General features: G+C 41.0%; 1 protein-coding gene across 1 annotated transcript; it reads left to right on the plus strand.

Moving 5' to 3' along the window:
• The first annotated feature begins 5,892 nt into the window (after window positions 1-5,892).
• LOC120854653 (60S ribosomal protein L7-like) lies at window positions 5,893-7,001 on the plus strand. The gene has a single exon (XM_040228859.1). It carries the CDS (start codon window positions 5,917-5,919, stop codon window positions 6,661-6,663), a length of 747 nt encoding a protein of 248 aa, XP_040084793.1. The 5' UTR covers window positions 5,893-5,916; the 3' UTR covers window positions 6,664-7,001.
• Window positions 7,002-16,523: the final 9,522 nt, after the last annotated feature.

Here is a 16,523-nt window from a genome sequence, read left to right on the forward strand (position 1 = left end):
ACCATCTGCAGTGATTTTGGAGCCCCCCAAAATAAAGTCTGACACTGTTTCTACTGTTTCCCCATCTATTTCCCATGAAGGGATGGGACCAGATGCCATGATCTTCGTTTTCTGAATGTTGAGCTTTAAGCCAACTTTTTCGCTCTCCTCTATCACTTTCATCAAGAGGCTTTTGAGTTCCTCTTCACTTTCTACCATAAGGGCGGTTTCATCTGCATATCTGAGGTTATTGATATTTCTCCCAACAATCTTGATTCCAGCTGTGCTTCTTCCAGCCCAGCATTTCTCATGATGTACTCTGCATAGAAGTTAAATAATCAGGGTGACAATATACAGCCTTGACGTGCTCTTTTTCCTATTTGGATCCAGTCTGTTGTTCCCTGTCCAGTTCTAACTATTGCTTCCTGACCTGCATATAGGTTTCTCAAGAGGCAGGTCAGTTGGTCTGGGATTCCCATCTCTTGAAGATTTTTCCACAGTTTATTGTGATCCACACAGTCAAAGGCTTTGGCATAGTCAATAAAGCAGAAATAGATGTTTTTATGGAACTCACTTCCTTTTTCCATGATCCAGCAGATGTTGGCAATTTGATCTCTGGTTCCTCTGCCTTTTTTAAAACCAGCTTGAACATCTGGAAGTTCATGGTTCACATATTGCTGAAGCCTGGCTTGGAGAATTTTAAGCATCACTTTACTAGGGTGTGAGATGAGTACAATTGTGTGGTAGTTTGAGCATTCTTTGGCATTACCTTTCTTTGGGATTGAAATGAAAACTGACCTTTTCCAATCCTGTGGCCACTGCTGAGATTGGTTTCATTATTTCTATGTACTCTAGTTTAAATGGGTTGAGTTAGCTCAAGGAGAAAAGAAGAGTTAAGCACTATTTCCTCCCCTATTTCAGGGTTGGGGGAAAATAAAATCCCACAAAAGATCCTGCTGCTGCTGCTGCTGCTAAGTCGTGTCAGTCGTGTCTGAATCTATGCAACTCCATAGACGGAAGCCCACCAGGCTCCTCCGTCCCTGGGATTCTCCAGCCAAGAACACTGGAGTGGGCTGCCACTTCCTTCTCCAATGCATAAAAGTGAAAAGTGACAGTGAAGTCTCTCAGTCATGTCCGACTCTTAGCGACCCCATGGACTGTAGCCTACAAGGCTCCTCCGTCCATGGGATTTCACAAGGCTCCTCCGTCCATGGGATTTCCCAGGCAAGAGTGGGGTGCCATTGCCTTCTCTGACACAAATGGCCAAAAACTGATTGAGTGAGACATTTGAAATCTGAACTTCACAAATGGATTTGTGGAAATGAAAGGAAGAGAAAATTCCATGGAAAAAACAAATCCCAATTTTGTCAAAGTGTTAAAGACTCAGATAGGGTCATGATTATAATATTTATTGAGTACCCTCTGAAAACTGCTGCTGCTGCTGCTAAGTTGCTTCAGTTGTGTCTGACTCTGTGTGACCCCATAGAGGGCAGCTCACCAGGCTCCCCTGTCCCTGGGATTCTCCAGGGAAGAACACTGGAGTGGGTTGCCATTTCCTTCTCCAGTGCATGAAAGTGAAAATTGAAAGTGAAATTGCTCAGTCACGTCCGACTCTTAGCGACCCCATGCATTGCAGCCTACCAGGCTCCTCCATCCATGGGATTTTCCAGGCAAGAGTACTGGAATGGGGTGCCATTGCCTTCTCTGCTGAAACTAAGGAGTGACATATTAGATTCGGGAGTTGGAACATTATTGATGTTGGCACAAAGAACGGTCAAGTGATTAATTTAGAAAATAAATGTGAACAATTTGAAGCAAAGAGGTAGAAAATATAGAAGGACAAATTTGGGGTTAAATATAGCACAGCTGAGAGGAGCTACCCCATGTCCGAGGTCAGGGGCAGCGGCCAAGAGTGCCAGGCTGCGACAGCACAGCAACGGCTGAGAGGAGCTACCCCACATCCGAGGCCAGGGGCGGCGGCCAGGAGGAGCAACCCCAGGTCCAAGGAGCAGTGGCTGCATGGGCACAGGAGGGCCTAGAGGAGCTATCTCATGTTGAAGTTCAGGAAGGGTGGCGGTGAGGAGATACCCTTCGTCCAAGGTAAGAGAAACCCAACTAAGATGGTAAGTGTTGTAAGAGGGCATCAGAGGGCAGACACACTGAAACCATACTCACAGAAAACTAGTCAATCTAATCACACTAGGACCACAGCCTTGTCTAACTCGATGAAACCAAGCCATGCCCGTGGGGGCAACCCAAGACAGGCGGGTCATGGTGGAGAGGTCTGACAGAATGTGGTCCACTGGAGAAGGGAATGGCAAACCACTTCATATTCTTGCTTTGAGAACCCCATGAACAGTATGAAAAGGCAAAGTGATAGGATACTGAAAGAGGAACTCCCCAGGTCAGTAGGTGCCCAACACGCTACTGGAGATCAGTGGAGAAAAAACTCCAGAAAGAATGAAGGGATGGAGCCAAAGTAAATACAATACCCAGCTGTGGATATGACTGGTGATAGAAGCAAGGTCCGACGCTGTAAAGAGCAGTATTGCATAGGAACCTGGAATGTCAGGTCCATGAATCAAGGCAAATTGGAAGTGGTCAAACAAGAGATGGCAAGGGTGAACGTCAACATTCTAGGAATCAGCAAACTAAAATGGACTGGGATGGGTGAATTTAACTCAGATAACCATTATATCTACTACTGCAGGCAGGAATCCTTCAGAAGAAATGGGGTAGCCATCGTGGTCAACAAAAGAGTCCAAAATGCAGTACTTGGATACAATCTCAAAAATGACAGAATGATCTCTGTTTGTCTCCAAGGCAAACCATTCAATATCACAGTTATCCAAGTATATGCCCCAACCAGTAATGCTGAAGAAGCTGAAGTTGAATGGTTTTATGAAAACCTACAAGACCTTTTAGAACTAACATCCAAAAAAGATGTCCTTTTCATTATAGGGGACTGGAATGCAAAAGTAGGAAGTGAAGAAACACCTGGAATAACAGGCAAAATTGGCCTTGGTATGCGGAATGAAGCAGGGCAAAGACTAATAGAGTTTTGCCAAGAAATGCACTGGTCATAGCAAACACCCTCTTCCAACAACACAAGAGAAGACTCTACACATGGACATCACCAGATGGTCAACACCAAAATCAGACTGATTATATTCTTTGCAGCCAAAGATGGAAAAGCTCTATACAGTCAACAAAAACAAGACCAGGAGCTGACTGTGGCTCAGATCACGAACTCCTTATTACCAAATTCAGACTTAAACTGAAGAAAGTAGGGAAAACCGCTAGACCATTCAGGTATGACCTATATCAAATCTCTTTAAAGTAATGCTCAAAATTCTCCAAGCCAGGCTTCAGTAATACGTGAACCGTGAACTCCCTAATGTTCAAGCTGGTTTTAGAAAAGGCAGAGGAACCAGAGATCAAATTGCCAAGATCCACTGGATCATCGAAAAAGCAAGAGAGTTCCAGAAAAACATCTATTTCTGCTGTATTGACTATGCCAAAGCCTTTGACTGTGTGGATCACAAGAAACTGTGGAAAATTCTGAAAGAGATGGGAATATCAGACCACCTAACCTGCCTCTTGAGAAATCTGTATGCAGGTCAGGAAGTAACAGTTAGAACTGGACAGGGAACAACAGACTGGTTCCAAATAGGAAAAGGAGTACGTCAAGGCTGTCTATTGTCACCTTGCTTATTTAACTTCTATGCAGAGTACATCATGAGAAACGCTGGACTGGAGGAAACACAAGCTGGAATCAAGATTGTTGGGAGAAATATCAATACCCTCAGATATGCAGATGACACCACCCTTATGGCAGAAAGTGAAGAGGAGCTAAAAAGCCTCTTGATGAAAGTGATAGAGGAGAGCGAAAAAGTTGGCTTAAAGCTCAACATTCAGAAAACGAAGACCATGGCTCTGGTCCCATCCCTTCATGGGAAACAGATGGGGACACAGTGGAAACAGTGTCAGACTTTATTTTTGGGGGCTCCAAAATCACTGCAGATGGTGATTGCAGCCATGAAATTAAAAGATGCTTACTCCTTGGAAGAAAAGTTATGACCAACCTAGATAGTATATTCAAAAGCAGAGACATTACTTTGCCGACTAAGGTCTGTTTAGTCAAGGCTATGGTTTTTCCTGTGGTCATGTATGGATGTGAGAGTTGGAGTGTGAAGAAGGCTGAGCGCCGAAGAATTGATGCTTTTGAACTGTGGTGTTGGAGAAGACTCTTGAGAGTCCCTTGGACTGCAAGGAGATCCAACCAGTCCATTCTGAAAGAGATCAGCCCTGGGATTTCTTTGGAAGGAATGATGCTAAAGCTGAAGCTCCAGTATTTTGGCCACCTCATGAGAAGAGTTGACTCATTGGAAAAGAGTCTGATGCTGGGAGGGATTGGGTGCAGGAGAAGAAGGGGACGACTGAGGATGAGATGGCTGGATGGCATCACCGACTCAATGGACGTGAGTTGAGTGAACTCCGGGAGTTGGTGATGGACAGGGAGGCCTGGCATGCTGCGATTCATGGTGTCACAAATAGTCGGACACGACTGAGCGACTGAACTGAACTGATTTATTTTTATTCTGGGCTGTTCTGAATCTTCATTGCTGCGTGGGATTTTTCTCTACTTGCAGCAAGCAGGGGCCTGTCTCTGGTTGTGGTGTTTGCCCTTCTCAATGTGGTGGTTTCTCTTGTTATGGAGCATGCGCTCCAGACCAAGCAGGCTTCAGTTGAGGCAGCATGTGAACTCAGTAGTTGCAGCCCCCAGACTCTAGAGCACAGGCTCAGTATTTGTGTCATATAGCCTTATTTGCTCCACAGCACCAGATCAGGGATCAAACCCCTGTATCCTGCATTGGCAAGTGGATTCTTTACCACTGAGCCACCAGGGAAACCCAGTTCATTCCATTTTTGAGTGAGCTCTGACATTAAAGACTATCTTGTTTATAGGGAGCCAAATTCTGATCTCATATAACTTCCACTCACCTTCTCACAACCTACCCCTGAGCATTATGGAAATAAGTCCCAAGATATCCGTGAAGCAATGTGTGGTAAATACTAGATGATAATTCATTCACTTTGAGCCAGGTCTCCTCAAGCTAATTATCTGCAGATCAGACAACCAGTCATTTGTTCTATAACATAGTTTCTCTTCACTCAGTGCTCTCCGTACAGTTTCCTGACCAAGCTCCGTTTTCCTTTAGAAAGTCCTCCTGGTGTCTGTACACATTAGAAACAAAATTAAGTTTTAGAAGCAAAGGATATATTACCGTTTACTACAAGTGAGGGATAATATTTACTTCTTTACCTTTTTGAGCTTATGAGGAGAATGAAATGATGAGATAACCGCAACTCAAAAAACCAAAATCTTAATTATTCAAAACTGTCATTAAATAATCCTTTATGAACAATAATTACAAGACTGACTATGCGTCAGGTCATATGCTAAATCTTTGTTTATGTTTCCTCATTTAATTCTTGAAATAACCCCACAATGTACATACTTCCCAACTAATGGGCAGATAGACGCAATCAAGAAATACATAGCCTATCCAAGGTTACACAGTGGTAAGTGACAGGCCTGGAATTTGAATCCAGGTGCATCTGTCTCCATTCAGTATCTTCTTTATAATACATATAAGAAAACTGAGACTGTGAAGATGACTTACTGAGAGTCACCAACTAACTAACCAACAGTAGAATTAAGGCTGGGACCCAGGCTCTCTGACTAGTGGTCCAGTGCTGTGTTAAACCTACTGCTTCTGAAAGGGGTTCCTGTGAAGTTGCAAGGCATGCATTCAATAAGAAATTATGGTTCTGGAAGTTTGTTTATCTTGAGTTTAGAAACAGACAAGTCTAACAATGTTCATAAAAATGAGGGACATTAAAATATACTTGACCTCTTTCCCGGCTGGAACCATGGAGGGTGCAGAAGAGAAGAAAAAGAAGGTTCCTGCTGTGCCAGAAACCCTTAAGAAAAAGCGGAAGAATTTCGCAGAGCTTAAGATCAAGCGACTGAGAAAGAAGTTTGCCCAAAAGATGCTTCGAAAGGCAAGGAGGAAGCTTATCTATGAAAAAGCTAAGCATTACCACAAGGAATACAGGCAGATATACAGAGCTGAAATTCGAACGGCTAGGATAGCACGGAAAGCCGGCAACTTCTATGTACCCACGGAACCCAAATTGGCGTTTGTCATCAGGATCAGAGGTATCAACGGTGTGAGCCCAAAGGTTCGAAAGGTGCTGCAGCTCCTTCGCCTCCAGCAAATCTTCAACGGCACCTTTGTGAAGCTTAACAAGGCACCAATTAATATGCTGAGAATTGTGGAGCCATACATTGCATGGGGGTACCCAAATCTGAAGTCTGTAAATGAAGTGATCTACAAGCGTGGTTATGGCAAAATCAACAAAAAGCGAATTGCCCTGACAGACAATGCGTTGATTGCTCAATCTCTTGGGAAATATGGAATCATCTGCATGGAGGATCTGATTCATGAGATCTATACCGTTGGAAAATGTTTCAAAGAAGCAAACAACTTCCTGTGGCCCTTTAAATTGTCTTCTCCACGAGATGGAATGAAGAAAAAGACCACCCATTTTGTAGAAGGTGGAGATGCTGGCAACAGGGAAGACCAGATCAACAGGCTTATTAGAAGGATGAACTAAGATATCTACCAGGATTATTTTTGTGTTCTGGTTAATAAACAATTGAAACAAATTGAAATGTACTGTCTTGATTGACTTTTATCTTTCCTTTGCAAATCTTGGTGTGACAAGATTAAGTCAAATCAACAGCCTGGCCTCTTGGATGCAAAACTTAGGGTCCAGCCTGTGTCTTGTGAAAAACATTCCTTGGGTTTATTGAAGATTTTCCTGTACAAAAAACAATCCTGATTTTCCATTTCAGTTGGCCAAACTGGGTCTAATCTAAGAAAGCCTATTTCATAGGCCTTTGTGCATGATAAAAAGTTCAGTTTACAGATTAAAAATGTTGCAGAAATTCAGTTTTCTCAGGTCTTGACTTGCTTACAAAATGGTCATCTTAATGTCAATTTTCTTTTTGTATTTCATCTTATTTTTGCTTTGCATCTTCTACCCATACTTTAGTGAGTTTTTAATATTTCTACTATGTATTGTAACAAGAAGAAAGAAAATATGTGCCTGTGGATGTAATTTATAAATAACACTCCCTGCATAACATGGAATACATATACATATAAATAAAAAATAAATAAAATATACTTGAATATCTGACAGAGTATTTGCAGATCTCTGATGCTTTACTAATGCTGATAAAATTCAGTGAAGTGGATTTGACCAGTGTTGTATAAATTCCACAAATGAAATCTGTTTGTAAAACTCCACTCACAGAAAGATTAACATATCTTTTGTATTGAAATTTATAATCTTCAAATAGGTTTCAGCAGAAGAAATTACAAATATTTGTTGCAGGAATGAGGATATCTCCTAGATGTCTTTGAGATGTCAAAATCATTTTTTTTTTTTTCTTTTGGTGGTGGTGGCGATAGGAAGGGCAGGGAGAAAAGAACCACCAGTAATCATATCTTGATAAATTACAATATGTCTTTCTAAACTTTCCCTTTTTATGTCTTCTCTCTTTTTTCCTTTAATCTCTATTATTACTACATAAAACATTACCAGAATCATATAGTCTTGGTACCTAACAGAATGTCAGCAACTACATTTGATTCATGGCCCCTTAATGTTTAATGGTAGAAATAATCTTCAACATTTTATCAATATTATTAATTAGAAATGTAGCACTTGAAAAATGAAATTCAAAAACTAATGAAAGAATATTTTATTTTATTTGTGTAAAATATCACTTTCTACACTTATATACATATACATACACAAACATCATACTGTGATGTGGTGGTTTAGTAGATAAGTCGTGTTTGACTCTTGCAAAGCCTGCCAGGCTCCTCTGTCCATGGGATTCTCCAAGCAAGAATACTGGAGTGGGTTGCCATCTCCTTCTCCAAATCTTCCCAACCCAGGAATAGAATCCAGGTCTCCTGCATCGCAGGCAGATTCTTTATCAACTGAGCTACAAGGGAAGCCTATTACACTATGATAAGTGTAGGCATTTATTCAATCAGCATCCAGCAAATATTTTTCAGCTACCATCTCATTTTTATGATTTGAACTAAACTGAAACATCAAAGACAAAAAAGATACCATTCCAATATCCTATAAACTCATAGGCCAATAGGAGAAAACAAGTAAGTAAGAACTGAAAAACTGATCTAAAAACTGCTTTAAAAAAAAAACAAATAATTCTTGCTTCAAGTGGTCAAGACAGTTTATTCTTATTAGGCATGTATACTGTATATTGGGCTTCCCTGATAGCTCAGTTGGTAAGGAATCAGCCTGCAATGAGAGAGACCTGGATTCAGTCCCTGGGTTGGGAAGATCCCCTGGAGAAAGGAAAGGCTACTCACTCCAGTTTTCTGGCCTAGAGAATTCCACAGACTGTATAGTCCATGGGGTCCCAAAGAGTCAGAAAGAAAAACTTTCACTTTCATTCATTGTATATTATATTTGAATAGATAAATAGGAAAGATTTGAGGTGGAATTTCAAGCTATTATAGTAGGAAACTTCCCTATGCTTCTCCATTGGTCTTCTTTTTTTTTTTTCAATCAGGAAATAATTTCATAAAAGGATGCCTCTCTGACCTCCATTATCCTTCAGATGTTAAGCTCATATATAATCAATGCAATACAAGCCTTTGAATTTAACATGGAACTCAGTTTTTAAGATATATCAATAAATGGGGCAGGGGCACTTGGGGTTACCTGATATAGTCCCTTGTTTAATAATCTGAGCAAAATGCTGTGCTTAATGTTGTGAGCTCTAAGTTGCATTGGTGCTTCTAATCTTCTCTGTATCAAAACTGTCTAATATGCATGAAGGCTGATGAAAATAGAAATTATGTCCACTTCCTCCCATTACTTATTTTTAATCTCCTGCACACTTTGTAGCTTGAGTTCTTTAAGTATATTGGTCCCTATCATAGACAAGGGGGCTTCCCAGGTGGCTCAGTGGGTAAAGAATCTGCCTGCCAGTGTAGGAGATGTAAGAGACATGATTTTAATCCCTGGGTCAGGAAGATCCCCTGGAGAAGGAACTGGCAACCACTCTGTATTTTCCCCTGGGGAATCCCATGAATAGAAGAGCTTGGCAGGCTACAATCAATAGGGTCGCAAAGAGTTGGACACTCCTGAAGCAACTGATCATGCACATAGTAGACTGTCACAGGTTTCTGTCAAACTGGTGGAAGCTATGGTCTGTATCCCCAAATAAAGTGAATTACACATGTAAACCACCTTGAAGAGGTGTCTGTGCTGAAGACAATGCACATCGGATAGGAAATAATGAGGGAAGGGATTGAATCTAAGCCAGAGTAGGGAAGGGAAAAAAATCATCCAGACTGACTAAACTCTTTTGACTCTAACAGAAGACTGGTCTTTACTGCAGATTTTTAAATGGACACTAAAACGATTCATGTCAAAGGTGTTTACTGCTTCTATCTCAATGAAGAAAATTAAAAATGTGATTTTACCTCAATATCTTGCTTTAAGTTAATATACAGTAAGTAACCAATAACATAACTGCAGAATATAATTTTGTTTCATAATTTGGACCAAATGAAGCCTCTTTCATAAAATTATAGAATTTAATTTTGTCTAACTGCCAGGGTAAATCACAAAGTTCTATAATGAACAGTTTTAAAGTTGGGCCATTTGGGCTTATAAATCAGTGTTTTAAATTTTTATAACAAAATTTATGAGTGGATCTTTTGTAAAGCAGTTGAGGAATTCAAGTACACTGAGCCTCATACATTTTCTAATCTAATGAACCATACACAATCACATATATTTAACATATTCCAGGACAATTCTAAATGTACTTGAGTCCTATGAAAACAAGTCTATTTAGGTGGATTATTTTACTGACAGAGGAAGAATATTTTAGTCACTATGACTAGCATTATGTCCATCCAGATTTCTGAATTTATTTTGAAATATGTCTGTACGTTGGAGGTAAACACACATAAAGAAAACAATTCAACATAAAAAGGTAGACAAACATGTCTACATACCTAAGGCTTTTGGAAACAATCATGCCACTTACATACTGATGACTGGAATAATACATTTTTACTTTGCAGGAATATATAGTTTAAACTTTGTATCTGCAAATCAGGGGAGAAAAGGGAGACTTTATCATATTATCTACCATAATAAGTCTGTGGCTCCTTTTGTTCAAAAAGTTCATCTGGTTTACACAAATTTGGATGTGTGGCAAAAATATTTCGTGCATGGCTGATGTGTACCTTTAAATATTGGGGGCTCTCTTCCATGTTCTTATCAGTAGCAGCCACTCTCTGAAAATAAGTAACCAGATATACAGTGGAGTGAATGTGGATTTTAAATGGAGTGTGTTACTCCTTCCCACTCTACTGAATGAACTGTTAAAAGACCAAGAAGGCTGTCATAGAGATATCACAGGAAATAAAGAACTCCAAGCCAAGGGTGTGTCCAATGGGGCTGGCATGGAATGACAGACCGCCCTCCCCACATGGAAAATCTCGTCACCCATCTGAGATATCACATAACGGTGGCAGCGCTCCAGGGACAGAATGAGCTCCACCTGTTTGCAATGTGTTTAGCTATTAATATTTATGTAGTAATTCAAGGGAGTAAAAAATGACAAAATGAACCGAGTTGTATCACTGTTGGTGCTTTCAACCAAGATTTCCCAAAAAAAAGTAACAGCATGAATCTGTCCTTCGCTGTAGGAAGAAACCGTGTGACATCCTTTGGATGCCAAAGACTGTTGAAGAGAAGGCAGTAGCCATGTCCTTGGCATACCCAGAACGCTTACTCTACTATGACTTAATAAGAAATGTTTGCTATTTGTAGTTGTGCCTCTGACTCATGTAAAAGTCATATATATCAGAAAAATATGTTCTCAGAGCTGTGCTAATATTAATGAGTCATAGCATTAAACTTAGATGAAACAAAAACTGTTCAAATTTCTCATCTGAACCAAGAGAAATCAGAAAGATAGTTGACCAATGTCCACATGGGTATTTGGAGTAAGGTCATGACTGTCCTTCATAACAGCATCTTCAAAAAGTGAGCAATATTCCATGAAGATCATTTTCTTGATGTTTAATCTTTACTTGAATTGATTTTTTTAAACTATACTCCATCTCAAGGCAATGGACTCCTTAAAGGTAGTGGTAAAATGACACGTTCTCTTATTTATCTTGAAATGTCCTCTTCTGAGTACTGAGCTTGTGTTGTATGGCATAATGGCAAAACACCAAGCTGAATCCAAGGACATCTAACCTCCAGTCCTGCTTCTGAGTGATAACTGGTGTGATGAAATAATCATAAGCAAAGGGGTAAGGCTGACTTGAATTCCAATCACAGATCCCCTCCAAGTTGGCTGTATGACTTCATAAATATATTGTACTTCTTCACCCATGATTTATTATTTTTTAAATGGAGATGATAATACAATTTCACCAAGCTGTGAGAATGGAGAATCACGGCACATGAAAAATACCCAACTTACTTCTAAATATTCCTTTTACCACGTTTTGGGCTAGAACTGTCCCTCAAGGTTACTGATGTAATTTGGATGATATAATGCTATGCCAAAGAATATCTATAACTTATTTTATTTATTTGTAGAGTGGAACTTCTTGCAAGAGATCTCATAATTGTGAACTGAAACCTAAGAAACCATCTGGCATAAAGACAGAATTTATCTTAGCTTCTTTTGTTTGTTATAAATAATAATAAAACTCACAGCATTGGGTGCATGGTTCAAGTGAAACAAAGACCCTACTTTGGAGGTTTTAGCCCAACTCAGTGGGACTGTGGGAGGATCTACCAGAGATCACAGAGAAGATTCCTTTGGACTTAATCCCTATGGAAACTACAAAATGACATTGGCTTTGCCCTTGTTTTTCTTATAACCCACTTGAAAGTGAAAGTGAAAGTGAAGTCGCTCAGTCGTGAGTTCTCTCCTGCGGTTCTAGCGACTTATGGCCCACTTAACCACTACAAATAAGCCCTGAGTGAGTGAATGAGTTAAATAAGCAGGGTGACAATGTACAGCCTTGACGGACTCCTTTTCCTATTTGGAACCAGTCTGTTGTTCCATGTCCAGTTCTAACTGTTGCTTCCTGACTTGCATACAGATTTCTCAAGAGGCAGGCTAGGTGGTCTGGTATTCCCATCTCTTTCAGAATTTTCCACAGTTTATTGTGATCCACACAGTCAAAGGCTTTGGCATAGTCAATAAAGTAGAAACAGATGTTTTTCTGGAACTCTCTTGCTTTTTCCATGATCCAGCAGATGTTGGCAATTTGATCTCTGGTTCCTCTGCCTTTTCTAAAACCAGCTTGAACATCAGGGAGTTCATGGTTCACGTATTGCTGAAGCCTGGCTTGGAGAATTTTGAGCATTACTTTACTAGCATGTGAGATGGGTGCAATTGTGCGGTAGTTTGAGCATTCTTTGGCATTGCCTTTCTTTGTAATTGGAATGAAAACTGACCTTTTCCAGTCCTGTGGCCACTGCATAATGAGTAACGTTGGACTGGAAGAAGCACAAGCTGGAATCAAGATTGCCAAGAGAAATATCAATAACCTCAGATATGCAGATGACACCACCCTTATGGCAGAAAGTGAAGAGGAGCTAAAAAGCCTCTTGATGAAATGAAAGAGGAGAGTGAAAAAGTTGGCTTAAAGCTCAACATTCAGAAAACGAAGATTATGGCATCCGGTCCCATCACTTCATGGGAAATAGATGGGGACACAGTGGAAACAGTGTCAGACTTTATTTTTGGGGGCTCCAAAATCACTGCAGATGGTGATCGCAGCCATGAAATTAAGACACTTACTCCTTGGAAGAAAAGTTATGACCAACCTAGATAGTATATTCAAAAGCAGAGACATTACTTTGCCGGCTAAGGTCCGTCTAGTCAAGGCTATGGTTTTTCCAGTGGTCATGTATGGATGTGAGAGTTGGACTGTGAAGAAGGCTGAGCGCCAAAGAATTGATGCTTTTGAACTGTGGTGTTGGAGAAGACTCTTGAGAGTCCCTTGGACTGCAAGGAGATCCAACCAGTCCATTCTGAAGATCAACCCTGGGATTTCTTTGGAGGGAATGATGATGCTAAAGCTGAAACTCCAGTACTTTGGCCACCTCATGAGAAGAGTTGACTCATTGGAAAAGAGTCTGATGCTGGGAGGGATTGGGGGCAGGAGAAGAAGGGGACAACCGAGGATGAGATGGCTGGATGGCGTCACTGACTCGATGGACGTGAGCCTGAGTGAACTCCGGGAGTTGGTGATGGACAGGGAGGCCTGGCGTGCTGTGATTGATGGGGTTGCAAATAGTCGGACACGACTGAGCGACTGAACTGAACTGAACTGAACTGAGTGAATGAGTGAGCAAGTGAAGTCGCTCAGTCGTGTCTGACTCTTTGTGATCCCATGGACTGTAGCCCACCAAGCTTCTCCACCCATGGGATTCTCCAGGCAAGAATACTGGAGTGGGTTGCCATTTCCTTTTCCAGGGTATCTTCCCAACCCAGGGATAGAACCCAGGTCTCCCACATTGCAGGCAGAAGCTTTAACCTCTGAGCCACCAGGGAAGCTTCAAATAAGCCCTAAATTAGTCAAAGCATCTTTGTGATAACTTGTTCTTAGAAACCCTTCTCATGCCACATGGTCCTCACAGCACAGAATTGCCAGAGTTCTAGAGTCATATCCAGATCAAGGGTGCATAGTTAAATGTAGAACTATCCACCCTTTTCCTCAACACTGAAATCCTAAATATGAGAATTGTGAATAAGTACTGGTATAGGTTGAAAAATACCTCCCCTCCACCAAAGTTATAAGATCCTAATACAGGAACCTTCAAATCCTATTATATGTGGGAAAGTATGCAAAGCAGATTATACTGGATAATCAGGGTGAACCCTAAATGCTATCACAAGCATTCTTATAAGAAAGAGGCAGGGGAAGATTAGATAGACACATAAAAGAGATGGCTGTGTGAAGAGAGAGAGACAGAGAATAGAGAGGCAACAGGAACCAAGGAATGTCATCAGGCACCAGAAGCTGGAAGAAACAAGGAGTGAATTCTCCCCTGCGGTACTAGTGGTAAAGAACCTGCCTGCCAATGTAGGAGGCATAAGAGACGTGGGTTCCATCCCTGTGTTGGGAAGGTCCCCTGAAAGAAGTCATGGCAACTCACTCCAGTATTCTTGCCTGGAGAATGCCATAGAAAGAGGAGACTGGCAGTCTACAGTCCATGGGATTGCAAAGAATCTAACATGACTAAAACAACTTAGCACACACAGAGACCAGCCTTACCACCACCTCGGTTGTGGACTGACTTTAGACTTAGAACCTCCAGAACTGTGAAAGAATAAATTTCGTTTGTTTTGAGCCACTTAGTTTGTGGTAACTTGGTACATCAGTCATAGTACAGATACATCCTTTGAATTCTATTTTACAGTATTTTATTGAGCAGCTACTATTTGCCATTCACTAAGTTGGAACTATGAAAGGGTTTATGAGTACACAAAGACAAATATGAATTTAACTACTTCTGTAGCAACATACAAAATTCTAAAACACTCTTTAGGTACAGAAAGTAAAGGTGTACCAACTAAACTTTTGCCAAGACATGCCAAGAATTACATGATCTTTCCCAGATCCTTTCAGTCAACAGAAGAAGTGAAGTGAAGTCACTCGGTCATGTCCGACTCTTTGCGACCCCATGGACTGTAGCCCACCAGGCTCCTCCGTCCATGGGATTCTCCAGGCAAGAATAGCGGAGTGGGTTGCCATTTCCTTCAGCATTCCATCCCTCTGTTCTCACTGTCATGTAAAACCATTCAGTGGTATCTCTTCTCAAGTCTACTACATGGACCCTACTTGTCTTCCCTACCCATCTTCATTGTTTATCCTCTCTCTTTCCCATTATACACACTGGAGACTTTCTGAACTATTTTCAGTTCCTCTAGCATAGCACCATTAACACTAAACTGCTGGAGTCCAGTTCCAGCAACCAGGGAATCAGCCCAAAGAGGTAAGCAGTGTTGACGGACGATGATGTAGCCTCTGACCCATAGTATGGAACTACATGTTTATTTCAAGCTTCAGGTTCTCTTTTATACTTTGACAAAAGCATTAGGTCAAAGGTTTAACATTTTCAGTTTCCCCCACCCAGATTTACTATCTCCAGAAATCACTGTGGTCCTACAAACAGAGTTCCTGCTTCAGCATTCAGAATTGGCTTTACTATTATCTACTTCTTCTTATGTGTCCTATACTTAACTTGTGATTACATTGTAACTCATGCTACATTCCTCAGTTTATTTCTTATCTTTCTAAATCCTGTTTGCCCCTAGCATCTTAAGATCACTATCTCCTAAAAAACTATTCTTAATTGTTCCTAAACCCTAAACTTAGCAAACTACTTTCTCCATAAATATTTCCCTCACAAACAGGTCTCAGAAAACAATCCTTCCCATGGCCTCAAGCTGCGGCCTACCTGCTCATCCTGGGACATTCTTGGTAAAGATCCTCGAACAAATGTCAATGGTTATTTTATAGATTATTTTCTGGGCACAACTGTAAAAGGCTTTGTGTTATCTCATGCTTCTCTCAAGCACCTTAACATTCTTTCCAGCCAACTCAACTTAAGAAAGGAAAGAACAAGTCAGAATCACAAGGTCTAACTCCTTCATCCTGGGGCCATGACTGAGAGATGAGGAGAGGGGATTGAGGTCATGCCTCCATTTTGTCAGTAATGCCTAACGCGGCTCCCAACACTAAACTTTTACTCTTCCTGTTCCTTCTTCTGGAACATTCTTATTTTCTCTCATTCCTGACTTTTAGGTTAGATTACATCCCCATATGCTCAGTTAAGATCAGTTCAGTTCAGTAACTCAGTTGTGTCTAACTCTTTGTGACCCCATGAATCAGAGCACGCCAGGCTTCCCTGTCCATCACCAACTCCCAGAGTTCACCCAAACTCATGTGCATTGAGTTGGTGAGGTTATCCAGCCATCTCATCCTCTGTCGTCCCCTTCTCCTCCTGCCCCCATTCCCTCTCAGCATCAGGGTCTTTTCCAATGAGTCAACTCCACATGAGGTGGCCAAAGTATTGGAGTTTCAGCCTCAGCATCAGTCCTTTCAATGAAAACCCAGGACTGATCTCCTTTAGGATGGATTGGTTGGATCTCCTTGCAGTTCAAGGGACTCTCAAGAGTCTTCTCCAACACCACAGTTCAAAAGCATCAATTCTTTGGCGCTCAGCCTTCTTCACAGTCCAACTCTCACATCCATACATGACCACAGGAAAAACCATAGCCTTGACTAGACAGACCTTTGTTAGAAAAATAATACCTCTGCTTTTTAATATGCTATCAAAGTTGGTCATAACTTGCCTTCCAAGGAGTAAGT

This window comes from Oryx dammah, unplaced genomic scaffold, assembly GCF_014754425.2.
Source record: "Oryx dammah isolate SB20612 unplaced genomic scaffold, SCBI_Odam_1.1 HiC_scaffold_27, whole genome shotgun sequence".
In the NCBI taxonomy this organism is placed as follows: Eukaryota; Metazoa; Chordata; class Mammalia; order Artiodactyla; family Bovidae; genus Oryx; species Oryx dammah.